Consider the following 25,575-nt stretch of genomic DNA (forward strand, 5'->3'; position numbering starts at 1 on the left):
CCATGAAATGCCCAGCACATTGCTAAAGTAAATACATCCATAGTTGTAATAGGGATCCTCTAGGGATGAGCAAAGAGGAGCAGTGGACAGAAGGACCCTTACTGACCACCCCAAAACTAGTATTTATTGATGGGCAGCATATATACTTAAAATAAATGCTCTCTGAGAAAACCTTGCTTCCTGAACAATGCAAACAGGCAAACACTTTTTGCTTCTCCTGTTACTGTTTCAGATTGTTGGTTGGTAGGAGAAGGGATGAAGTATTTTCCAGAAATTAGGCAAATGAAGTATGCTGCTCCAAAAGCACACTTAATTTGCATGATTATCTTTGATTTGCCTGTTATGCAAACTACATTGCAGAGATTTTTTTCCTTTCCTCTTTCTCCTTTTTGTTGTTGTTGTTATTGGGAGGTTGTGATAACTGCAACTTCACACTCTGCCTATGATGTTTTCATCCCACCTGCTATTGGGCATAGGTAAAGGTAAATGGACCCCTGACCATTAGGTCCAGTCGTTGGGGTTGCAACGCTCATCTCGCTTTATTGGTTGAGGGAGTCGGTGTACAGCTTCTGGGTCATGTGGCCAGCATGACTAAGCTGCTTCTGGCGAACCAGAGCAGCGCATGGAAACACTGTTTACCTTCCCGCCGGAGTGGTACCTATTTATCTACTTGCACTTTGACGTGCTTTCGAACTGCTAGGTTGGCAGGAGCAGGGGCCGAGCAACAGGAGCTCACCCCATCGCGGGGATTCGAACCTCCAACTTTCTGATTGGCAAGTCCTAGGCTCTGTGGTTTAACCCACAGCGCCACCCCCATCCCTGCTATTGGGCATAGGGAGAGTTTATCTAGACATTATCTTGTGAGTCCTTGGCTTCTAATTGTATTTCAGGCAGGAAAGTTCTGAAATGATGGAATCAACTGTAGTTCATCAGATTAGTTAAACTACGGAACTCGTTCCCATAGGAAGCAGCGACGGTCACTCACTTAAATGGCTTTAAGAGAGTACAGTACACAAATTCATGGAGACGAATATCCATGGCAATTAGCCATCATGACTATTCTCTGCCTCCGCACTAAGGGGCAGTACTGTAATGCTTCTGAGTACCAATGGCTGGAAACTACGGCGGGGGGCGGGGCAGGTGGAGCGCTCATGCCTTCAGGTCATGCTTAAGACTTTCCGACAGGGATCTGGGTGGCCACGTGGAGAACGGGACGCTGGATCCATTGGCCTGATCCAGCTCCTCAAGTCAGTTCATTCCAACTGACTTCCTTCTGGAGATCTTGCATTTAGTAGTGTTGTCATGTTTAACAATTGGTTTGTTGGATCAATCCATTTAAAAATATTTGTCTAAACCAGCCTTTCTCAACCTGTGGGTCCCCAGATGTTGTTGCACTACAACTCCCATCACCCCTAGCTAGCAAAGCCAGAGCTCAGGGATGATGGGAGTTGTAGTCCAACAACATCTGGGGACCCACAGATGCTGCCGATGAATAGGGGCTCTTCTGATGGTGAGGCATGCTGTTTTTGAACGTTCCCTTTTGTTCAAACACCTCCCTGCAAATAGAAAGCTAGCACCACAGCAAGAAGCAATTTAAAACCAGAAATGTTTGTGCGTGATGGGCTAGCTTTCTGTTTGCAGGGGGTTCACAAACAAATATGCGAGTGGTGATTAAAAATGCACATCTCCCTACCGAAGTGGAGCGGTGTTTTCCCCCTTTTTCTTAAGTCTTATTATTATTTCGTTTAAGTGGAGCAGTATTAATAATAATAATAATAATAATAATAATAATTTATTATTTATACCCCCGCCCATCTGGCTAGGTTTCCTCAATCCGCTGCACACGTGTAAAACCAAGCGTCGTTTCTTTCTTACAAAACTCGCAACGTGCCAGTGCCAAAGCCACCGCAGCAGCCACTCGAATGGCAAAAACCAACCAGCCACAATGAACAGCAAACTTGAGCGGAGAACGGAGTCCGGTCGCCAGGGGGCGCCGCAGCCTCCGTAAGCGCAACGAGGAAACGCAAAAGGGGAGGAAGAGGCGTCTCTAGGCGCGGAGCGAAAAAGACCCTCTATGGTTACATGCCGGAGGCGGCGGAGCGGAAGTGGGACGCCGGGCAGCGGCGGTATCTTGGTAACGGTGGGGGGAAGGGGCGGGTGGAGGAGGGGGAGCGCTGCTGGTGGGGATGGCGGTTGTTGGCGGTGCCTGTCGGGACTGGGTCACGTGGCTGGATCAGGGCTAGGAAGGAGGAAGGGGAAGGCCCTTCCCCCAGAGGTCCCATGGGAGAGGACGAGCCTCATGGACCCCCACTTGCCCTAGTCCCTATCTCCCCGTCCCTTGGGGGTCCGGGGCTGGGTGTGGAGAGAGGGCCCCTGGGGCGAGGGACCCTGTGATGGTGGCTAAGAGGGGGGGTGCCATGAGAGGGTTAGAGGCAGTTAAGGTCAGGCTGGAAGAAATAAGGAGCTTAAGAAAACTGCTGCCATGCCTGTGGGGTAGCTCAGCTGGTAGAGCATGAGACACACTCTCTCTATATATATATCTATATAATTAAGGTGATTTCAGTTAAAATAAATCAAGTGATACAGGGAAAAAAGAAGGAAAAGTGAGAGGGAGAAAAAACAACAACAAAGATACATATAAAAGCGAAAATATGCACACACACAAATGGCAAATACAGTGGCACCTCGGGTTACATACGCTTCAGGTTACAGACTCCGCTAACCCAGAAATAGTACCTCGGGTTAAGAACTTTGCTTCAGGATGAGAACAGAAATTGTGCTCCGGCGGCGCGGCAGCAGCAGGAGGCCCCATTAGCTAAAGTGGTGCTTCAGGTTAAGAACAGTTTCAGGTTAAGAACAGACCTCCAGAATGAATTAAGTACTTAACCCGAGGTACCACTGTATACGATATTCCCATACATTATTGTATAAATTTGTATAGTGTTATTAAGAGCATGAGATTCTTAATCTCAGGGTTGTGGGTTCGAGCCCCATGTTGGACAACAAGGTTCCTTCATTGCAGGCGATTGGACTAGATGACCCTTGTGGTCCCTTCCAACTCTGCAAATCTATGATTCTGTGACTTGTGTGGGCTGACCTGTGGGACTCCCCAAACTGGTAATTGCCAGCCTTGCAGTACGGGTTTACCCTGCTGCAGATCCGCTCAGCTGTGTTCGGTGAGCTTTATTCCCACGTTAGGGTGTGTACATGAAAGAAGGCAGCCTTAGGGTTCAGGAGCTGGCTTGAAAGCAACAAGTGCCGTTAAGCACAGCAGAACTGCTGGCCAGCCTTGCGCAAGTCTGGTTAATTTGCTTGGTTTTTAAGCTAAGGCGGGTTTGTGTAGGAGTAAAGAACAGAGTAGAATATTTAGCTTCTGATTCTTGCAAGAAAATATTTGGTGGTTCTGTTTTGCCTTTGATGTGGAATAACAGTCCTCCTTACATATTGTATGAAATGTATTTGCCAGAGGTGGAAATACAGAGTTGCATTGCCTTTTTTGGATCAGACCAAAGATCAAGTCCTTTCCAACTGGCTATCTTGTTTTGCTTTTGGAAAACTGAGAAGCAGGAAGAATGGGAAGTAGACTCCCCATTGTCTCCTGCACATGGTGATCAGAAATACACACAGAGAAGATCTCTGAACATTCTTGCATACAAATGTGCCCTGAATGCTGAGGTTCCATGTTAAAGTGTGGCGAGTAGTAGACTCTGAGTGGTTGACTCTACCTTCATATGTTTGGCGGCAGCTAATCCCTTTTTTAAGAACCTGTCTCTCTGCTAATTGTTTCCCACACATCTTGTGACAATGATTTGTCTAAGTTCAGTTATTCAAAGTTCTTCCTTTTGTTTGTGAGCAGGTGGCTATGGAATGTCTGCAAGCTGTTGCTTGTGGTTGTCTGCTTATGTGGTTCAGAGTGAGTGTACACCAACACATCAGGTAGGAGAGGAAACAGATGAGCAAGGTATGGTGGGAATTAGTGCTTGGGCAGTTTGAAAGAGGGACATAAAGAACCGTAGGAGAAAGATCAGGTGAATCTAAGGTGCTGGGTGTATCCTGGTTAGGCCTTGTATGCTGGAGTCTCTGCGGTGTTCTAGTTCCAGAATTGACAGCATCTGGTGGGTAAAGTGTTGGATTCAGTTTGACAGACGAGAAACCCTATTTATTTTAGTGAATAGATAAGGGAGTAGGTTGCATGTGTGATCTAAAAAAGCACGTGAGAGGAAGGGCCATTTCTCAATGGCAGAGCATGTGTTTTGAGTACAGAAGTTCCCAGATTCAGTCCCCAGCATCTCCAGGGTGAGCTGGGAATTGCTTCTGTCTGAAAACCTTGGGAAGCCACCGCCAGTCATTGTTGATCATCTTGAGCTAGAGGGAGCAGTTGTCTGACTTGGGTATAAGGCAGCTTCCTATGTTCCTTCCTAAAACTAGAGTTCAGAACCAGCTCAGTTATTGATCAGTTAGAGGCAGGTTTCTATAAATGCAAATCTTTCAATGCACTTTCTTGCCGGTTTCTTCTCACACATGCAAACCTTAGGAAGTCAATACACTTTCTCCGCATTATGATAGCTTTGTCAGATTTGTGGATTGGCTTTCGCTGGGGTGGTCTGGCGAAAGTAAACATTTTTTCTGCTTCAATCGCCCATCTATAAAAAGAAATGGCACAAATTAGCTCAGAGGATATTGAGGGTGCAGATTATGAAGTTGATCAGAGCACACTGTTTTATTCCCACAATGCCTCAGTCTCAACAATTCACCATGCTGAGCAGTAGAATGTCCATGTAGTGGGCTTTATAGCTGAGTGAACCTGGATCTAATTATACAGTGGTACCTCGGGTTAAGAACTTAATTTGTTCCGGAGGTCCGTTCTTAACCTGAAACTGTTCTTAACCTGAAGCACCACTTTAGCTAATGGGACCTCCTGCTGCTGCCGCGCCGCCAGAGCACGATTTCTGTTCTCATCCTGAAACAAAGTTCTTAACCTGAAGCACTATTTCTGGGTTAGCGGACTCTGTAACCTGAATCGTATGTAACCTGAGGTACCACTGTATAAGCTTCTGCTTCACATTGAATGACATAGGGGAAAATAGTGACCATTTGTCCCTACAGTTGAGCCTGAGGCGGCATCTCCCTCCTAATTCATCCCAGCCCATGAGTGACCCAACGGCTTCAAGGGAGAGAGATCTCTCTGGCAGCTGCACTGCAGGAGATGATATTTCCAACACGGATCCGAGCGATTTGAAACCCAAGCTGATGACCATGTGTACAGAGATGGCTCCTGGAACAGTTGGCACACAGTCCGTCTCCGGTAGTTCCAGCTTGATGAAAAGAAAATCTTGTTCTGAGACTGATGGTCTTGGGAATGGTGTAAGAAATTCTGCAGAGGAGAACCAGGTCACCAATCGTAGCTGTGCAGAAGGGCAACATGGGCAGTCTGCCCAAAGAGAAGAAGATGAAGAAATGGACTGCCAGCAGCCAAGAATTACCACCAGCTTAGTCCCTCTTTCCGGGGTGATCTTAAGCCCTAAGAAACGGAAGCTGGTTCTACACATAGACTTAAACAACACTATCGTAGTGTCTGATGCTGTCACCGGTCAGGACCCCAGAGCTGCTCTAAACTATTTCCTGAGTACTGTCACCTGGGGGAAAATCGACCCAACAGGTAAGACCATGCGAGCAGCTGAAATCCCAGTTCCTGTGACATAAAACTTAAGTTCAATGGCTGGATGAAACTGCAAGAAATAAGAATTGCTTGTGGTTTTTTTAATCATTTTTGATTTTCAGGATAGGTGATGCAGAGAAACACAGTATGGCCAAGGGGTGTGTAGGGAAGGAGGCAGAAGCCTGGGGGATAATTTAATGTAGGGCTAAGGAGATTGCTCTGTTAGCACAAGCATCTCTCCTTGTCTGATGGAGCAGTCTCCCCTCTCCTACCCCCACGTGCTGTTCTGTGGGGAGAAGGTGGGGCTGGGGGAAACCCCCGTTGTGCTAATTCACATCTAGACATCTGAAGGCAGCCCTGTTCAAGGAAGTTTTTAATGTATTTTTAATCTTTGTTGGAAGCCGCCCAGAGTGGCTGGGGAAGCCCAGGCAGATGGGCGGGGTACAAATAATAAATTATTATTATTATTATTATAGTGCAGTGATTCTCAAACTTTTTTCTCTGGGCCATACTTTCAGAATAAAAATTTACACCCCCCCCCCCCCCGTTTTTTAGATATTTAAAAAGTTTGCAAGCAAACCACCAAAGCCAAAAAATGACAACCCTCACCAGCTGTTGAAGAAAATAATATTAATCTATTTACAAATGCACTCCCAATTTTCTATTATTATGCCTAACGCATTTTCAAGTATGATGTCCTGTTCATCAGAGGCAGCAAGCGTCGCTTGTTGGGTTTCTTTTGTCTTTTAAGAGAGCCTTCCAGATGCATTATACATAATGATAGAAAATTGAGTGTTTTTGTAAATAAAAAAACTTTTCTTCGGCATCTTTTTATGATTGCCTTGCTTTCCCCCCACCTTGAGTTGGTACTGCCCTCTTTCTGGCAAGCTCCCAATCTGTACTCTGCATACCACAGAGGAAAAAGGGGTTGGACAGGGAGGTGGGAAGATGGGTTAAAAATGGACTGGACGTAGCCACCCACCCTCTCATGACACCTCCACTTGCATTCCCTCTCAGCATTAGCATTGGAAGGCAAACAGGGCAGTCCTGCCCATTGTATCTCATCCCAGGCTCAAGGCTAACTTGCCTACATCCTCGGCTTTTTGGATCTGGACCAAGAGACTACTAGCCTGGCGCTCTGCTGCAAGACAGCACCGTGTGCTATTATGCCGCCCACGAGCCAAATCTCCTTATAGATCAGGCTCTTTTGTTCTGTGCGAAGGGAACCTTATCAAAGGAGCTGTTGCATCCTGTATCTCGCCCAGGCACATTTACATATCGTTGGTCTCTTCAGAATGAGGTTAAAGCCGCCTGCCAACTCTCTCTCGCACACATGCGGGAGCACCAAGAAGTTAAAATTAACATGTACTTGGCTAAGCTGTTTGACTTCAGGTGCCCTCTGTCTGAACTGTCGCCACTTGCGTGAGAGATTTGTATTCTACTTCACTGCGCATTGTTCTCTTCCTTCCACCAGCCCCCCACTTTTTTTAAAAAAGGTATTCAATAAAAGGCTGCTGCAGAAACACGGAAGCAGCCTTTGCCAACCTAGTGCCCTACAGATGTTTGGACTCCCAATTCCCATTAGGATGTGCTAGCTAGCGTTGATGAGCATCGTAGACCAAAACATCTGGAGGGCACCGGGCTGGTAAAGGTTGCTGTAAAGGAGGTCCTTATTTAGGGCACTCTACGCGCTGAGCTCTGTGCATTCTAGGCACTGGCAGTGGCGTTCCAGGATTTCGTGCAGGGAGTCTTTCCCAGCCAAACTCTGAGATTCTGCGGGAGGGGAGAGTGCTCTTGTGCTCGAATCCTGCACCTGGTTGGCCACTGTGAGAACAGGATGCTGGACCAGGGGGGCCATTGGCCTGATCCAGTAGGCTCTTAATTTCCTGTGAGATGCTGGTGCCTTCTGCGTTCAAAGCAGATGTTTTGATGGCAAGCTCTGTCCCCTTCCCAGGCTTCGAATTGGCTTTGAAGGTGAAAGTGAACCTGTGCTGGGACTTACGGCCCAGGACAGAGTGTGAGCCCATCAATGGAAGAGAGAGAGATAGTTCCTCCTTCCTTTAGACCCTAAACCATGGGTAGGCAAACTAAGGCCTGGGGGCCGGATCCAGCCCAATCGCCTTCTAAATCCGGCCCTTGTTTTTACATGAGTAGAATGTATGCTTTTATTTAAAATGCATCTCTGGGTTATTTGTGGGGCATAGGAATTTGTTCATTTTCTCTTCAAAATATAGTCCGGCCTCCCACAAGGTCTGAGGGACAGTGGACTGGCCCCCTGCTGAAAAAGTTTGCTGACCCCTGCCCTCAACTCACCTCCTTCCTCTTTCCTTCCAGGCAAGTGGCAGTGGCTGAGCGAGTCCCCCTCGTTGCTCCCTCCCTGCCCGGGCGCCGTGAGTTTTTACTCCCAGTACGGCCGCAACACCCGATTCACGGACACGCCCCCCGGGAGGAAGTTCCGTGATCTCCACAAGCGCCACCTGCAGCTTCTGGAGTGGCAGGGGCAGCCTCACCCGCTGCTCTCCATCCCCGGCCAGCGGGGAAAGCGCTACCACTTGCTGCTACCTTCCTTCTTCCACCTCTTGGAGAGCCTGCACCGGGAAGGGAGGCACTTTGCCGTCGTCTTCCGCACCTTTGGCACGGACTTGGCTCGCGTCCTGAAGGCAGTGCGCTGCGCCCTGGAGGGGGAGCACCCCCACTTCCCTGCGCTGCGGGACGTCTCGGTGAGTGGGCAGAAAAAGATCATCCTGGGACAGTCTCCCTCGGGAGGCTGTGGACTCTCCTTCCTTGGAGGTTTTTAAGCATCTGTTATGGACATTTTAGGGACGCGGGTGGCGCTGTGGGTTAAACCACAGAGCCTAGGACTTGCCGATTGGAATGTCGGCGGTTCAAATCCCCGCGATGGGGTGAGCTCCCGTTGCTCGGTCCCTTCCCCTGCAAACCTGGCAGTTCGAAAGCATGTCAAAGTGCAAGTAGATAAATAGGTACTGCTCCGGCGGGAAGGTAAATGGCGTTTCTGGTTCGCCAGAAGTGGCTTAGTCATGCTGGCCACATGACCCGGAAGCTGTACGCTGGCTCCCTCGGCCAATAAAGCGAGATGAGCGCCGCAACCCCAGAGTCGGCCATGACTGGACCTAATGGTCAGGGGTCCTTTATGGACATTTTAGATTCCTGCATTGCAGGGGGTTGGACTAGGTGATGCTTGGGGTCCTTTTCAACTCAACAATTCTAAGATTCTATGGATTCCTCCATTCCTTTTGCTGCTTTAGTCACGACCTGCCTTTTCCGCAAGCCCAGCAAGCTTGGCTGAGGCTCTTTGATCCCAGTGCCTTCTGCCTTTTTTGTTTGTTCAGTTTTCTAGATGCCCTTCCGCTGAAGACACCTTTTTATTTATTGCCTTTGTATCCCACCAAGGAGCTCAAGGTGGCATACTTGGTTCTCCCCATCCTCCTTTATCCCTACAACAACCCTGTGGGGTAGGTTAGCCTCAGAGGCAGTGAGTGGCCCAAGGCCACCCGGTGAGCTTCATGGCTGAGTGGGGATTTGAACCCTGGTCTCCCAGGTCCCGGCCTTCCATGCAGCCTCTCGGCAGGCTTTAGGAGTCTCTGTTGGCGTCCTATGAGATGCAGGTTAAGACTACCTTAAGGGGAGTGAAAGGCAGGATATCAAGTCCAAACTCCTCCTCTTCTTCTTCTTCTTCTTCTTCTTCTTCTTCTTCTTCTTCTTCTTCCCTCCTCTAGGAAATCCTGCTAAGCTCACAGCTGATTGCTTCCTCTCTCTGAAGGGTAGGCAGCCAAAATTAAATCCGGCATTATTTAATTAGGCTGCCCGATAAGAAATGAATATAATACTGGAGGTGTGGAGCTTTGGATTTGGTAGGGACTCTCCTTTGCGCTTTGGGGACCAAGGCTGCCAACATTATACATTGCAATATCTTGTTTGAAAGTGAAGAATCCTGGTGGCTTTGCTGGAATCCTGGAGGAATTCAGCTTTCATTAAAAATAGCAGGTTTTTGGTCTCTGTACTTCCAAAGTGAAGCTTCTGAATAATGGGCTAAATATTCAAGAACTGGGAAAGCGTGGTTATGACTTAAATGATCTTGAGGTGGTCTGTTTCTAGCTTGCAGAGCTTCCTATGCCCTTGCTATGGGCCCCTGTACCTACCTTTCCATTCTTAATCACTTGTGGATCCTCCATTTGCCACATTTCTCTGAATCCTAGGCCCTATTTTATTTAGCTAGGTTTGAAGGGTAGAGCACTGCAGACTTTAGCTTGTACTCCTTGTGCAGCTTGGGGCACTTAATGTTCCCATTTTACAGATGAGAAACTGAAGCAAACAACAACGAGCTTGCCAAGATGGTGACTAAGGCGGCATTTGATTGAAGTCCAAAACACTGTCCACAAGATTGGACCGTGCTGGCTCTCTGCTTAGACAGAAGGCATTTGATGCATGAAAAGAGACAAATTCTGCCATCCGTTGATGCTTAGTGGGATTTGAGAGGACCAAATAAATATTTTGACACCACTAAAGCCTTCTTTTATAATTGGAATTAAATGTGAGTAAATTTCAGTGTTGTTAAGGACTGAACTTTTGCCACATTCATCAGTTCTGGTACACTGCCAGCTGCCAAGAGAATTCAGCTATGGCAACCTTTCTGATCTGCTAGGGGATGTTTGATGGTAATGCAATTATATTTATTACTTAATGTGTTACATTTCTATCTCACCATTCCTCCATTGCGCTCAGGGGGGGATCCCATTTTTATACTTGTGAGGTAGGTTCGGCTAATGGTGCGGGACCGGCCCAAAGCTGCCCTGTGTAAATTTCATGACTGAGTGGACATTTCCACCCAGATCTCTGCAATAGAGTTTGCTGTCCATTATACTGCATGGGTTCTCCAGCTGTTGCAGTTGAGATCCATACCCAGGAACAGTATTTATGTCAAGATCAGATATTGGTAGCACACAACAGGCTGTTGTTCTTATTCCCTACTTCCCAAGGCATCCGGCTATGGGAAAGGGACTGCTTGGCCCTTACATCCATTTCAGCTCCAGGTTTAACATGCAACACTGTTTGATGTGAGCAGAACATTCACACGCAAGTCGAGAAAGTTTCTGCTGGTCTCATGGAAGTAGCCAGCCGAGTACCCAGTGTTGTTGAACTCCAACTCGTGACATCCTGAGAGCCAGTGTGGTGTAGTGGTTAAGAGCGGTAGTCTCGTAATCTGGAGAACCGGGTTCGCGTCTCCGCTCCTCCACATGCAGCTGCTGGGTGACCTTGGGCTAGTCACATTTCTCTGAAGTCTCTCAGCCCCACTCACCTCACAGGGTGTTTGTTGTGGGGGAGGAAGGGAAAGGAGAATGTTAGCCGCTTTGAGACTCCTTCGGGTAGTGATAAAGCAGGATATCAAATCCAAACTCTTGGTCAAATTGGTGGGGGCTGATGGGAGTTGTAGTCCAAAACAGGGACAGAGCACTAGGTTGGGGAAGGCTGAAGGAGACCTTAATCCATTTGGTGGGACAGTCCCCTTCTGCATCCAGGTGGGACAACGTCCCAGGGGCGGAGCTACCTGCCCTGGCACCTGGGGTGGGGCGGGGCTAGCCGTCTCGTGGGGGTGGGGCTAGCCGCTCATGTGGCTAGTGTTGGGGGGGGCGTCACTAGCCGCCTGCGGCAGCATCGTCACTAGCAACCTGCCGCCTACACAGCGAGTGAGGGTGGGTGGCGAGGCGATGTCATCCGCCCTCACAGCTGGCACCTGTTGTGCTCCGCACCCACCGCACCTGCCTTCCTCCGCCAGTGCAACGCCCTTGATCCTCGGGTCCAGTTCAGGGTGATTCCTCATCTCAGTGCACACAATGCTCTGCTTTGATGACCTCAAGTTTGCTGTTGAGAGCTTGACAGGATCTGTGTTTCATTTGCTTTTTTCACCCCTCCTGTGCCTCCCCGCCACGCTATGGCAGCTGCCGGTGGATGTCAGTCCTGGAACGATACGTTGCAGCAAGCGAAAGGTGGTGTTGACGCAGGGAGCAGGGCAGCTCTCCAGTGAAGATGGCGACAGGAAACTGTACCTCTACTTCAGCTCCAGGGAAGGCCTTTGTGGCTTCCAGGATCACTTTGACTGGTGAGGGATAAGAATGGCGGCTTGCTTCTTAGCCTGTGGCGACTGATGTGCTTTTACTTAGGGTGATGTCCGTGATTCATTTATAGTGGCTTTCAAAAAACCCCAGCTTGGCCAGACTTTTAAAATTGCCCCACCAGCACACAAATTTCTTGTGTCCTGGCCTCACATGACAGTCGTTTTTGAGCCAGGCAAGTGACTGTGGTCTAAAACAGCCTTCCCAACGTGGCGCCCCCTCTCCCAATGCTGTTGGACTATATCCCATTATCCCTGATTATCCCGGCTGGGACTGTGGGGGTTGTCGTCCGGAACAGTTGTAGAGCATCAGGTAGGGGACGGCTGGTATAAATTAGGGTGTGTTTGAGCGTCCAATGTTTTTAGAAGTTTTAATTGCATTAGTATTGTAGGGCGGGATTCAGCTAAGTTGCTGCATGCATGGATCAAGGTCCCCTTGTGCAATGGGACTCCCCGCCCCCCCCCCCACACCTGTGCACCTAAATCTGCTCTGGCAGGCTGGAGGAAAACCCAGAACAGGTTTAAGGGGCATAGGGTAGTAGAGTCGGGGGAAACTCTCAATGCACAAGGAGACTTTGTTGCATGCACACAATACATTTGCCACTCTGGGCTCCTTTGGAGAAAGACGGTCGGTATAAATCCTAATAATAATGATAATATGATGGTGATGATATTATTAATATTATTATTATTAAGAAGAAAGAAAGAAAGAAAGAAAGAAAGAAAGTGATTCCTCCCTTTCCCCTGTCTCCATCCTGACATTCCTGCAGGGCATGTTTGCTTGCCTCTTCCTTTCCTTTTCCGCCAGGATAGAGAACCTGCTGCTCTTGGACTCCAACTCCCATGATCCCTGATCAAAGGCCGTGTTAAGTGGGCCTGATGGAAATTGTAGTCCAACGACGTCTGGAGGTCCATAGGCTCGCCACCTCTCCCTTACTGAGCTCACATCTGCCAAGATACCCGAGAGCAATTGTTTAAAATGCAAAGTCGCCATTGGTTCTTTAAGATCCACCTGGTTCTGCTGTGTTCTGCTACTGAGATTAGGACTGAGGGCTCATCTTGTCCTGTACCAGTAAAAAAAAAAAGAGGAGAGGCAGGGAATGGACTGTGCTAAATCCAGGTAGTTCTCTTGGGAATAACTCTCTTGCTTTGACATGCAGTCTGAGCCACCGGAAGCTTTGAGCAAACCCGTTAGATTTGTGATTTAGAAAAGACGGACTCTTGGGCCATCTGGCAATGTAGCCAGCCAAAGCTGAGCACAACCCAGTTGTAATACTTGAGCATCTATTTGTTTTGAGTACTGGAAGGCCTGCGCTGCCTGAGCCCTTCAGCAGACACTGGCAGCCCTTCCTGCACCCTTTTCTGGGTTCTGTGGTACATGGAGCACAAACAGCTGCTATTGCATGTGAAGTCCTGCACTGAGAATTATGCATACCTGTTCGCAGTTTCCCCTCCCATGCAGGGTCCTGTGGTGGTAGCCTAAGAAGCTTTTCAAATATGATTTTGAAGAAGCAGGTTTTTTTTGCAGAGGAGATTGGAAATGTTTTTGTATTCTCACGAGAGAGCTCTGAAATGAGAGGGAGGTTCCCGTGGTGAAGAGCTGGATCGTGAACAGCCAGCGCAACTTCTATCCATCTTTTTTGGCTCTTAGTCCCTGTCCGCCATCGACCTGAACCTTTTCTTTTTTTATCATCTCATTCCTTGTCAAAAGTAATCTAAATCTTCTCAAATGCTGAACCGTGAAAGCAGAATAAATTGTGTAGGATAAGAATAGATGTATTAATTGAGTTGGTATTTGTATGCAGAAAGAATAGGCCAGCTTGACCCTTATGATCACTGCATGCAATACATTTCTTGCCTTCTCGTTTCCATTCGTTGCATTGGAGGGGACAAGGTGGGCTGGTGGGGTCTTTGCTAAGATTCATTACAGACTCTCGCTTCAGCAACCTAGGGAAAATCCCCATAGAAGTTCTGATCCTCTCTCTCTCTCTCTCTCTCTCTCTCTCTCTCTCTCTCTCTCTGTTCAGGTGGGCCAGGAACCAGTTCTCCAGCCGAGGAGGGAAGCCCCTTTGGATCGACCCTCACGACACAAGCACCCACCATATCTGTATCGATGACAACATTCGCCTGAACGATGGCGACACCATCATCCACCCTCGGGTAGCGTTGCCATGGATCGTTGCTCTAAAATATTCCAGTGTAGAAACAAACAAAAACCACCCCGCTTATCAGATCATATCCTCTTTATAATTCTCTTATCCTCACGACAACCCTGGGAGGTGGGCTAGACTGGGACGGTGAAGGATTGTGGCCAGAGCTTTGAGACAGAGCAAAGACATGCCCCTCTGACATCCACCTCTGAAACCCTGTGCCGCCCTTAGATGGCAGAGCTGCCTTCCAAACGCCTAGCTTGGTCAGGGGAAACCCTTGGGCAGCCCCAAAGGAGATGCAGAACAGGGTGGAAGGGATAAGCCAGCTGCCTGTTTAAACCACAGGTGAGCAGAGGAGACTGCTTGCACAGAACTGCAGGTGCGTGCTGCCTGCTCTTGCTGGCGTGAGTCATCCCTGCTGCCTGCCGTGGCCCAGCATCCTGCCTCCGAGCGGTCCGAAGCTCATTCACAGCCCTCTGTGCTTAAAGGGCAGCTTCCCCGGAGGAGCATGCTCAGAAGTGAGATTCTGGGGAGAGGAGTGGGAAGGATCTGGCCATTGTGGCAGCTCTCTTTGTGCATGACTGAGAATGTACCCTCCCAAGAGGAGGAGAGGGCAATGGAGGGAATACACTGGCACTGGCTGGGCTGGCAGAATGAGGAATGGCTGGGCAGGAAAGGTTAATTGGTTCCTGCTGGAGTCCAGCCATGACAATGGCCTCCTGGGGCTCTCTGCTGCGCATGGGAAGGGATGCAATCTGCCCCTCAGTTTTGGAAATAAAGGAAGTTTCCTTCCTTTGCATTCAGTACTTAATAGCCGATCAGTTAACGCAAAGAGCTCTTTGCACTAGAGGCGAGAAGCTCCCGGCGTCTCCTCTGCCCTATCTGCAGAATGTTTGAGCCCCTGTTTTGCTGAGCAGGGCAGCAGTTCCTCATCCACCCCTGGCCGCATGACCCTGGGCCAAATTATATTTAGAGAGAATGCTGTGGAGGTGGCCTTTGGCGCTTCTGCAGACTCCCGATCAAATCTGTTGGCTTCGGAGGCCAGTTGCAGGTCAGCCTCCATCTCGATCCCGCTTTTTCCTCTTCAGTGCATGGATCACATTCCTTTATTTCTGGCCGTTGCTATTTTTATCGCCGGTTTTATCGTCTGGGCTATTTCTGTTTTTATTGTGCAAGTCGCTTTGAGACACCTTAGTGTAAAAATGCGGCGGATAATAATGACTGTAATAACACAACGTGCTCCAGCTTGCTCTCCTCTGGCTATAGTTTTTTGGCCTGCTCTTTGCTTCCTGGAGGTTGCCTGCTAGATTCAGGGCAAGAGAGGGCTGCGACGCATTTCAAGGCTGCGCAGAAGGGAGGACTGGGGGCCCGTGCATGTTTTCAGTCAAGGGCTCCGGCAGGAGAGGGGATGTCGGTGCAATTTTCCCTTCTGCAACCTGAAGCTCCTATAGATCGGGCCACTTTAGGTGCTGTTCAGTAAGGACATGAACCAAGATTGAAGATTATACAGGGAACAACATTCTGTGTTTTCCTTAAAGGTAAAGGGACCCCTGACCATTAGGTCCAGTTGTGACCGACTGGGGTTGTGGCGCTCATCTTGCTTTATTGGCCGAGGGAGCCGGTGTACAGCTTCCGGGTCATGTGGCCAGCATGACTAAGCAGCTTCTGGCGAACCAGAGCAGCGCACAGAAACGCTGTTTACCTTCCCGCCAGAGCGGTACCTATTTATCTACTTGCACTTTGATGTGCTTTCGAGCTGCTAGGTTGGCAGGAGCAGGGACCGAGCAACGGGAGCTCACCCTGTGGCGGGAATTCGAACCTCCGACCTTCTGATCGGCAAGTCCTAGGCTCTGTGGTTTAACCCACAGCGCCACCCGCGTCCTTTCCTTAGGAGTAGTCTATATGCAGATCAGGGCAGGAGAGAACCCCGCTGCCACGCAAGCTGAGAGCCAATGCATTTGAAGGGCTTTGCCGTTCTGCATCTTCCACAAGGAGTGCTTTCAGGAAGAGTGGCTTGTAGAGCTCCTTCCAGTGAGAGGGAACCCAAAGCAAGTTACTACAAAGTCGTCATCCCCCACCTCACCCTCCCATACGAGTTTGAGCCATAGCTTGCAGCATTCGGTCCCCAAAGGCCACTCTTGAGACCCCGGGACTTGAGCTGCTCGTGATGTATTTGTTGGGATGTTTGACACTCTCTTGACTGAATGCTTGCTGGAGGAAATAGTGTCTGAGAGGCCGAAAGTTCCCTTTCCCTGCTGTTGTCCTAGCCAGCCTCACTTTCTAATGAGGGCTCAGGCCTGCTGGAAGCCACAGGCTCTCTTCTGGAATTCCTTCCTCCTAACCCCTGATCATAGGCAGGTAGGCTCTTTCTTCTCTGTATCGAGGGGGTGCCACTCTGAACACGAAGGACGCGGGTGGCGCTGTGGGTTAAACCACAGAGCCTAGGACTTGCCGATCAGAAGGTCGGCGGTTTGAATCCCCGCGACGGGGTGAGCTCCCGTTGCTCGGTCCCAGCTCCTGCAAACCTAGCAGTTCAAAAGCATGTCAAAGTGCAAGTAGATAAATAGGTACCACTCCAGCGGGAAGGTAAATGGCATTTCCGTGCGCTGCTCTGGTTCGCCAGAAGCGGCTTAGTCATGCTGGCCACAAGACCCGGAAGCTGTACGCTGGCTCCCTCGGCCGATAAAGCCGCAACCCCAGAGTTGGTCACAACTGGACCTAATGGTCAGGGGTCCCTTTACCTTTACCTTACTCTGCACACGCTCAGTGGCATCCTCTGCCATTACTACTTGTGTTCTAAGAGCCTTAATCTGTTTCCCGTTCCTTGGGCTGGACCGTCTCCAATTTTGTGGCATCCAGACTGTCAGGCTTCTGAAGAGAAGGGGCTTCTGGGTTACGCTTGAGGTCCAACACCTCTCCGTCTCACCAAAGGAGACATGTTGCCGCCCAGAGTGAAAGAGGAGAGCGGTGGGCTGGCTGGCAGCTTGTTCTTCTGTTGCCACCTTCTTTCAGCTCCTGTCGCATCTCAGAATTTTGGCTCTCTCTTCTTTTACCCGGCAGGTGTTCACAGGGCGAGGAAGCAGCTGTCTCCGCACAACCCCCACCTCGGAGCTGTACAACATCTGCCTGGTTCAAACAGACCTCCTGGAGGCCATTGCTGACCCTAGCTATTTCTGCCGCTGCGTCCGACGCTGCGAGGAGAACTATGAGAGCTACCTGGCCAGTGCTGGGGGGAGTTGTTGCACCTAAGTGGGGCTGACCTGCGGGACAGTCTCCCCTCGTATACCGTGTGGAGTTTGCAAGAGGAGAATCTTCTGTTTGGCACCTCTCTCTGGGTGTCGGAGTTCCCACCGGAGTCGCTATCCTTACTTTCGCTTCCGGCTCAGAGCCCTGCGGGGGAAATTCTGGAAGCCCAGAAAGCAGGTTTTCTGGTGCTGTCTGAACCTGATCACCTGAACAGAGGCTTTCTTCCTGTTAATATTTATTCAGATGTTGGAGGACGAGCTCATGGAGAGATGGCTGACCTGGGCAAACCTCTGTCTCAAAGCGCTTGCAGCTGCCCGTGGGCCCTACCTCGCTGGTCTCAGCCACGGTGTGGAGAGAAACCGCTGGCCTGTTAACGCAGCCCATCTTTCCAAACATTAAACTCCACTCCAGCTGCTCTTGTTTGTTTTTTGCCTGCGGCAGCGGCTGACCCCAACGCATAAAGCCTGGTGCTAAGTGGGTCCCCGTGGGAGAGGTTCACGGGTTAAGGCTTTTTTCCCCTGGCACAGCTGAGCTAAATGAGGTTCGGCAGCTTGTGAATTTTGCCCGTTTAGAGAATTGTTCATCTCTTCCCCGTTCATGAACAGGACAGCTGTGAGATCATCCAGCAGCCACCCTCCAGAGCCTTTTGCCTTCAGAAACAGGGGCTTCGCTTCGTTTCCCTCTCTGTGTGCATGCAGATCGATGTGGACAGAAAGAAGCTGGTCCTTGTGATGCTAGGGGGATGTCCTAAGTCAGGGATGTGGAACCTGTGGTCCAGGGAAGGTTCTGTGGCTCAGCGGTAGAGCATCTGCTTTGCATTCAGAAGGTCCCAGGTTCAATCCTCGACATCTCCAGGTACGCCTCTAGACACCCCTTTCTGAAATCCTGGAGAGCTTCTGCCAGCCAGTGTGGGCAGACTGAGCCGGATGACGGACAGTCCGATTTGGCATTTTTGATTTGTTTTGTTTTTTCATCACTTTTCATTCAAATGAATCCCAAAGTGGCTTACACACAATATTCATTCATTCATTCATTCATTCCTTATTTATTTATTTAACCGATCTTCATCAACACAATACACACAATATTCATTCATTCATTCATTCTTTTATTTATTTAACCGATCTTCATCAAGAGATCTCGGGGCGGTTCACGGAATAAAATAATAAATAATTAATAATAATAACATGGTAGAATGTAATAGCCCATCACAAACATATGGAACAATTAACAAATCGCCAGTGAGGCAACACCGCTAACAGAGCAGCAACTGAAAAATAAGCTAAACATCACAGTTAAAGAAAAAGTTGCACCATGTGATGAACAAGCAATACAGCCCTTATAAGCTATAAAACAATATTAACAACAAGAATAAAACAGCAGCCAAAAACACAAACTAAGCACTAAGTTCATGCACACCCCCATGACTCATAATCTACCACTGTTCAGCTCATTAAAACCCACATCTACATGACGTCTGTGGCAGCAACTCCCTTCTGAAAGATTCTTGGGCTGGAAGTGGGGCAGCCCAGGTGAAACCAGCCATCTTTGATGGCAAACAGAGTCTTTCTCCTCGGGAAGCAGCTCCCTTGCGAAGGCTCCTAGAGCTGGAAGGTGGGGCAGGTCAGGTGGAAAAAGCCATTGCCTGGTGGCCAACAGCGATTCTCTCTCTCTCTCTCACCTTACTTCATAAGGCAGCTTCCTATTTTCCCATCAGCCCCAGTGAGCCTGGCCCAACAGCCGGGGTGATAGAGGTGCTCTAAGGGCAGTGGAGGGCCACATGTTTCCCATCCTTGCCTCAATTCTGCTTGCCTGCCCAGCTCTTCCTGTTGTACAGGAGGAGGGTTTTTCTTAAAATGCAAGCAAGCAAACAAAACCCGCACCCAATTCTTTATGGAACAGCGAGTGCACCTTTCTGGCTGCTGTAGCTCTTTGTGGGGAGCTCTTGTGCTAGCAGGATCCCCACCCCCCACCCCCCACAGAGAGGCTGGCTGTGCCTATTGTTGCTGCTGCTGCCACAGCTCCCGATTGCTGCTTGAAAGAGGAGTTTGACAGAATAGCTTTACCTCCCCAGCAGCGGGAGGCTGAGCCCAACTCCTTTGCCAGGCATTGGCAAGAAAGCTGGCGGAGGACCAGCTTGGGGAAGCTATTGTTCCGAGTCGGCTTCAAGTCTTTTCAGGTTGTATTCACCCTCTTCCTTTGCTGAGCTGCTGAGCAAATGTAACATAAAGTGCGAAAGAGCCTTGAGAAAGCAGGAATTTTGCTCAGTTGAAGATTGTCCTGAAGGCGAGATCGTAGAATCTTGAAAGACCTACACTGGCTCCCAGTAAGTTTCTGAGCACAGTCCAAAGTGTTGGTGCTGACCTTTAAAGCCCTAAACGGCCTCGGTCCTGTATACCTGAAGGAGCGTCTCCACCCCCATCGTTCTGCCCGGACGCTGAGGTCCAGCACCGAGGGCTTTCTGGCGGTTCCCTCCCTGCGAGAAGCCAAGTTACAGGGATCCAGGCAGAGGGCCTTCTCGGTAGTGGCACCCGCCCTGTGGAACGCCCTCCCACCAGATGTCAAAGGAAAAAACAACTACCAGACTTATAGAAGACATCTGAAGGCAGCCCTGTTTAGGGAAGCTTTTAATGTTTAATAGACTATTGTATTTTAATATTCTGTTGGAAGCCGCAGGGTATAAATAATAATAATAATAATAATAATAATAATAATAATAATAATAATAATTCTAGAGTTGGAAGGGACCCCAAGGGGCATCTAGCCCAACCCCTTGCAATACAGGAATCTCAGCAAAAGCATCCGTGGCAGGTAGCCACTGGGTCTCTGCTTAAAAGCCTCCAAAGAAGGAGAGTCCACCACCTTCCCAGGGAGTCTGTTCCACTGTCGAACAGCTCTTGCCAGCAGAAAGGTCTTCCTGATGTTGAGTCGGAATCTCTTATTCCCTGTCGCCTGCATATGCCACAGAAGAGCTTCCAGCAGGCAGTTTCAAAGTTGGAACAGAAACCCAGTGGATTTTTCACAGACCAAATCAGCTTATTCCTTTTTATTAGGTCCTGCTACTATCTATCGTATCCCTTTTTGGCTGTCACAGACTTTTAGAAAGAGAAGCAACTCAAAATATATATTAGATTATGCAACTAAAGAAACTGCATGGGCACTAAGTGCTTTCTTGCATTTGCCTCTTGGATGTGGTTGGTTTTTTTGTTTGTTTTACCTTTAAAAACTCACTGGATGGATTTGAGGAGGATACACTTATCCATGATGATTAGCCATACAGTGGTACCTCAGGTTAAGAACTTAATTTGTTCTGGAGGTCCGTTCTTAACCTGAAACTGCTCTTACCACTTTAGCTAATGGGGCCTCCCGCTGCTGCCACGCGATTTCTGTTCTCATCCTGAAGCAAAGTTCTTAACCCGAGGTACTATTTCTGGGTTAGCGGAGTCTGTAACTTGAAGTGTCTGTAATCTGAAGTGTCTGTAACCCGAGGTACCACTGTATTAGGTAAAAAAACCTCCATATTCAGAGATGATGTACCCCTGGATATCGGGCCCTGCAGAAATGCTGTTGCTTCCATGCTTTGTTTGTGCATGTCTCAGCGGCATGTCAGGACAGGGGATGCTGGTTTCGATGGATCCTCGCTTTGGTCCAGCTTGTTCCTTGGGTCTTTGGAAGAAGGGTGGGCCAGAGCCTGGGGAGAAGCCAACAAGTGTACTTTTCTGGGTGTCATTCCTGTTCACAATGCCTGGAGGAGAATGCAGTCAAGGGGTTGCCAAGGAAGCAGAGGGGAGGAGGCGACTTATTTAGTGCATAGGATTCAAGGTCTTGCTGGCAGAAGAGGTTCGTCAAGCAGGCAACAGTCATAACCAACGCGCTCCATCCTAATGGTGTCTATGCAGATTGGAAAGCATGCAGAACCAGCGTGATCCTAGGAAGATAGCTGCAGCTCAGATTTCCACCTCGGTCCGATTTGGGCCCATCCACACCGAGGCTGGAAATATGGGTTGGGTGGATCTATGCAAAGCGCAGGGCGTGTTTGGATTCTTCTTCCAGTTTATGGGTGGACCGGTGCTTGCTGCATCACCTCCCTTCTGCAGCAGCGCAGTGAGTGGCAGCTGGGCGTGAGGTGACCCACAACAAGGGCTTCCCCACCGGCTGAAACCTAGGCAGGCTCCTGTTGTTGTGGGCAGGGCATCAGCTGCGAATGGAAATTAGTAATCTCCTGTCTCACAGGAGTATTATGGAAATGCTCGAGGCTCTTGCAGGGCAGTTTGCCCATTTAAAAAGTGTTATGCAAACTGTCCTCTCGGTGTGACTGATTCAAGGTGTTTGCCTCGCTGTTTTTGCCCCCAAAGATACCCAGAAGCGGCTCGCTACGTTGCCCGCTTTATCATCTGTTTCGAAACCGGTGTGAATGGAAAGATCCAGTGGCTTAATATTGCACGAGGGATGTGCTGGAGTGCAGGGGGAACGGCGCAGTTCCACTTGCCCCCCCTTTGGCTGGGGGGCTATCTTTGAAAGAAGAGGCTTGTGTGCCAGATGCAAAGCCCCTCTCCAAGCAGAGCGCTGCTCCTTCAGGAAGCATGTGGTCCTGTCCCTCCACCTGTTTCTCTGCCTGACAAGTGACTGACAGCTCTCTCCCCAAAGCCTCTCCTCATCAATTATGAATTCAGTTGCCATCGAGACTGAGGGATTAAGGCAGCTGGAGGCTTCGCTTCCGCAGCCTGCCGTGCGAGGAGGCACCTGTACAGAGTTGGGCAAGGAGGCTCTTGGGCAAGGAGGAGAATGCCGCGATTCTGCCGGGCTGCCATTTCTGAAGTGGCCCCTTGGCAAACAGACCCACTCATCTTCTAGCAGTGCCCGTGCCCAGATCGGATCTTTCTTTTATTTCAAGGCTGATTAATCCCAAACAAGTACCGCTCTCCTGGCTCCACCATCTCAGCTGCTGCGCACACAAGGCACTTTTAAGACAGGGCTAGCGACCATTTGTTTCTATGCCCAGGGTTGCGGGGTGTTTGAATACTGTTGGGGGGTGAAACCAAAACTGTCAGTGAGAGCATACAGAGCCCAAAGAGGGTGCCCCTTTTCTCTCTCTTGCACCCCCTTTTCTCTGTCTCACAAACATTTTCCACCCCCTATTCTCTCTCTCCAACATCCCCTTTTCTTTGAATACACACGAAACACCTTTTGAATGCTTGCTCAAAACCTGAGCTTTTGCTTTTAACACACCCTTTTATATCCGCAACCCACATAGCGAGAGTCCATTTGCCCCCCCCTTTCAAGGTTACCTTGGTAATAGGAATTCTAAATGCTTTTAGGCTGCAGTCCAATACCCCCCTGGGAGTAAGTCTCCCTCAGCTCAACGGAACTTACTTTTGAGTCGGCACGGATAGGATTGTACCGCTAGCAGTTTTGAATGAAGATTTGGGTGCCGTCGTTATGCCAGATGTCACCTTACATCATCTCATTTACTCCGGATGAAACAAGAAGAGGGATATGCAAACTGCTCTCCAAGCATAAACGTGCATCTAAAGGTTTTTTCGTGTACAGAGCAGGGCAGGATCATTCCATTTTTTTTTGAATTATGAATGTGTCAAGGATTAACCCTGGGGCATTGTGAATTGTAGCACTTTCTTACATCTGGGATAACTCAGTCCGTAGAGCACAAGACTCTTATTCTCAGGGTTATGAGTTTGAGCCCCACTTTGGGCAAGAGATTCCTGCATTTGCAGGGGGGGCTTCGACTAGATGACCCTCGTCATCCCTTCCAATTCTGCAGTTCTATGATTCCCAGGAAGGCCAGCAGGAGCCATAACCTTGTTTTTGAAGGCAGGTTTATTCAAGCACTCTATTGATCTGAGATATTTATGTTGAGCCAGGCATGGCCAAACTTGGCCTTTCAGATGTTTTGGGACTACAATCCCCATCATCCCTGACCACTGGTACTGTTAGCAAGGGATGATGGGAGTTGTAGTCCCAAAACATCTGGAGGGTCAAGTTTGGCTGTGCCTGGCTCAACCTTTTATGAGCGTTTACATCGGAAGTTTGTTCCTCGTGGCGTTTGCCGCGTCAGGTTTCTGCCAAAAAAGAAAAGTGATGTTGGTATGTGTACCCCCATCTCTGTATGCCCTTTTATATCCAGTAAGTATGGGCCCTGCCCCTTTCTCCTTACCCGTCTCTCATCTTGGGAGTTAATCTTCCATTTTCACCCTCTGTGTCTGAGCATCATTCCAGGACTTCGTTCCTCCACGCAGTGCATTACGCAGCTTCTGTCACAAGGGTTGCATCTCATTTGCTTGCCAAAGCTATTTGCCCTTGCTGCCCAAACTCATTTTGGACAAGGTAATTGGTGTTCAGGGTGAAATCATGCAGATTATATGTTGGAGGCCAAATGAACCTTTCAAATCAATAATGTTTATGTCAATTTTCTGCAGACTTCCCTCGCAGTGTACTGTGTACAATCATAAGAGCTGCTAGACTAACTCCTCTAAAGGACTCCTGTGTCTTTAAATAGTGTATACAAGAGGAGGGAGTTTTAATAGGCACAGATTTTCCAGTCATGATCTTGCAATGGTGGGAATAGTTGCTTTTCTCCCCCACCCGCAAATCCTCCAATTATCTCGCTAAAGGCCAGGGTGCCCTGTTTTGTTCTGAAGATGACTACAGGATATGAGTTGCCACTCAAGACATAGGAGTTCTGACCCTTTCATATGTAGCGTTGCCAAATTAGTTTCCTAGCAGGCACTTGTGCATGGAGACAAAAGGTTTCACCTGTGATAGTTTTGCATTTTGAAAGCCCAGGAGCCTTTTTTTTAAAAAAAAAAGTTGGGTCCAGTTTGAACAGAACTGCCTTTTGCACATGACATCTAATCTTCGGTGTTATCCTCGTCAGAACATTCTACAACTGTTCATCCATTGCAAACACAAGAGGAAAGCATCTTGCGCCAGTTTAATGACTGCCACAGAAGCTGCCGTGACTTTTGAAGGCTGTAACTTACTTCATCAAGTGCAAACCTACTTGTCATGTTTATGGAAATAAGGTTTGAAAGATGGTGACAAAGTATACACAAATGCTTTAAAAGCACAGATCTATTAAGTTATTAAAATGTCAATTCTAATTGGTTTGGAGTTCTGGGGGTTTTTTTTAAGACTCAAGTGGTGCTTTTTATACTTTAATTCATGCACAAAATCTTTTCCTTCAAGATGTGAAGGTGGCCACCAGTTTATAAGACTTAAAAAAAAAATTAAAAAACTAAGACAACTTTATGGAGGAATGGACTACCAAGGCTACTAAACACGGTAAGTAAAAAAAACAAAAACACTTCCATGTATACAAGTAGTATATCTGTGATTACCCATATGCTAGGGACTAGCAACAGGAGATGCATACAAGCTTAATGCACTGCTTGTGAAGTCCCAGGCTGGCTGGAAGCAGGTGGACAAAATCTTGTGTTCTTACATACAATGTGGCTTATGATTCCAGGCTAATATTGCATAATAAATCCAATATGTCCGACACCTCTGGCTTATTGTACATCACATTCATGCAAACGGTGCACAAGGTAGGTTCATTGCCTGTCCCCTAAATGAACAAATTAGCTGCAGCCTTCTCACTAATTATGCATTTCGAATGAGGCACTCAGTCCTGAGCCAGTTGCTCACCTCTGGCAAACCGTCAGCATATGACAGATGGATGCAGGCAGCTGCCAGAGAACTGGATAGCCAGAAACCAACTGGACGTTTCATATATTTTATGTATTTCATATATACATTTCTTCATGGAAGTAAAATTTGATGGATTTATATGCCACCATCTCCAAGGGAATGTGGTTTTCCCTGTCCATTTAAACCCCACGATGACCATGCAAGGTAGGTTAGGCTGAGAGGTAGTGACTGGCCCAAGGTCACCCTGAATTTCCTGGCAGAGTGGCGGTCTGAACCCTGTTCTCCTGGGTACTAGCCTGACACACTAACCACTAGGCCGCACTGAACGTTATATGTGATGTAGGGATTCTGCTAGGTACTTAAAAGACTCGGGGTATATGCTGATATAGGGATGCGGGTGGTGCTGTGGGTTAAACCACAGGGCCTAGGACTTGCCGATCAGAAGATTGGCGGTTCGAATCCCTGCGACGGGGTGAGCTCCCGTTGCTCGGTCCCAGCTCCTGCCAACCTAGCAGTTCGAAAGCATATCAAAGTGCAAGTAGATAAATAGGTACCGCTCCGGCGGAAAGGTAAACGGCATTTCCGTGCGCTGCTCTGGTTCGCCAGAAGCGGCTTAGTCATGCTGGCCACATGACCCGGAAGCTGTACGCCGGCTCCCTCGGCCAATAAAGTGAGATAAGTGCCACAACCCCAGAGTCAGTCATGACTGGACCTAATGGTCAGGG

General features: G+C 48.7%; 1 protein-coding gene across 1 annotated transcript; it reads left to right on the plus strand.

Moving 5' to 3' along the window:
- The first annotated feature begins 1,989 nt into the window (after nucleotides 1-1,989).
- LOC308471602 (uncharacterized protein) lies at nucleotides 1,990-24,313 on the plus strand. The gene is made up of 7 exons (XM_080995818.1): nucleotides 1,990-2,134; nucleotides 5,107-5,659; nucleotides 7,994-8,379; nucleotides 11,617-11,777; nucleotides 13,817-13,949; nucleotides 17,000-18,040; nucleotides 19,921-24,313. The coding sequence occupies exons 1-6, from the start codon at nucleotides 2,075-2,077 to the stop codon at nucleotides 17,186-17,188; spliced, it is 1,482 nt and encodes a 493-aa protein (XP_080851944.1). The 5' UTR covers nucleotides 1,990-2,074; the 3' UTR covers nucleotides 17,189-18,040; nucleotides 19,921-24,313.
- Nucleotides 24,314-25,575: the final 1,262 nt, after the last annotated feature.

This window comes from Podarcis pityusensis (assembly GCF_964106645.2).
Source record: "Podarcis pityusensis genome assembly, chromosome: 2".
Taxonomy (NCBI): Eukaryota; Metazoa; Chordata; class Lepidosauria; order Squamata; family Lacertidae; genus Podarcis; species Podarcis pityusensis.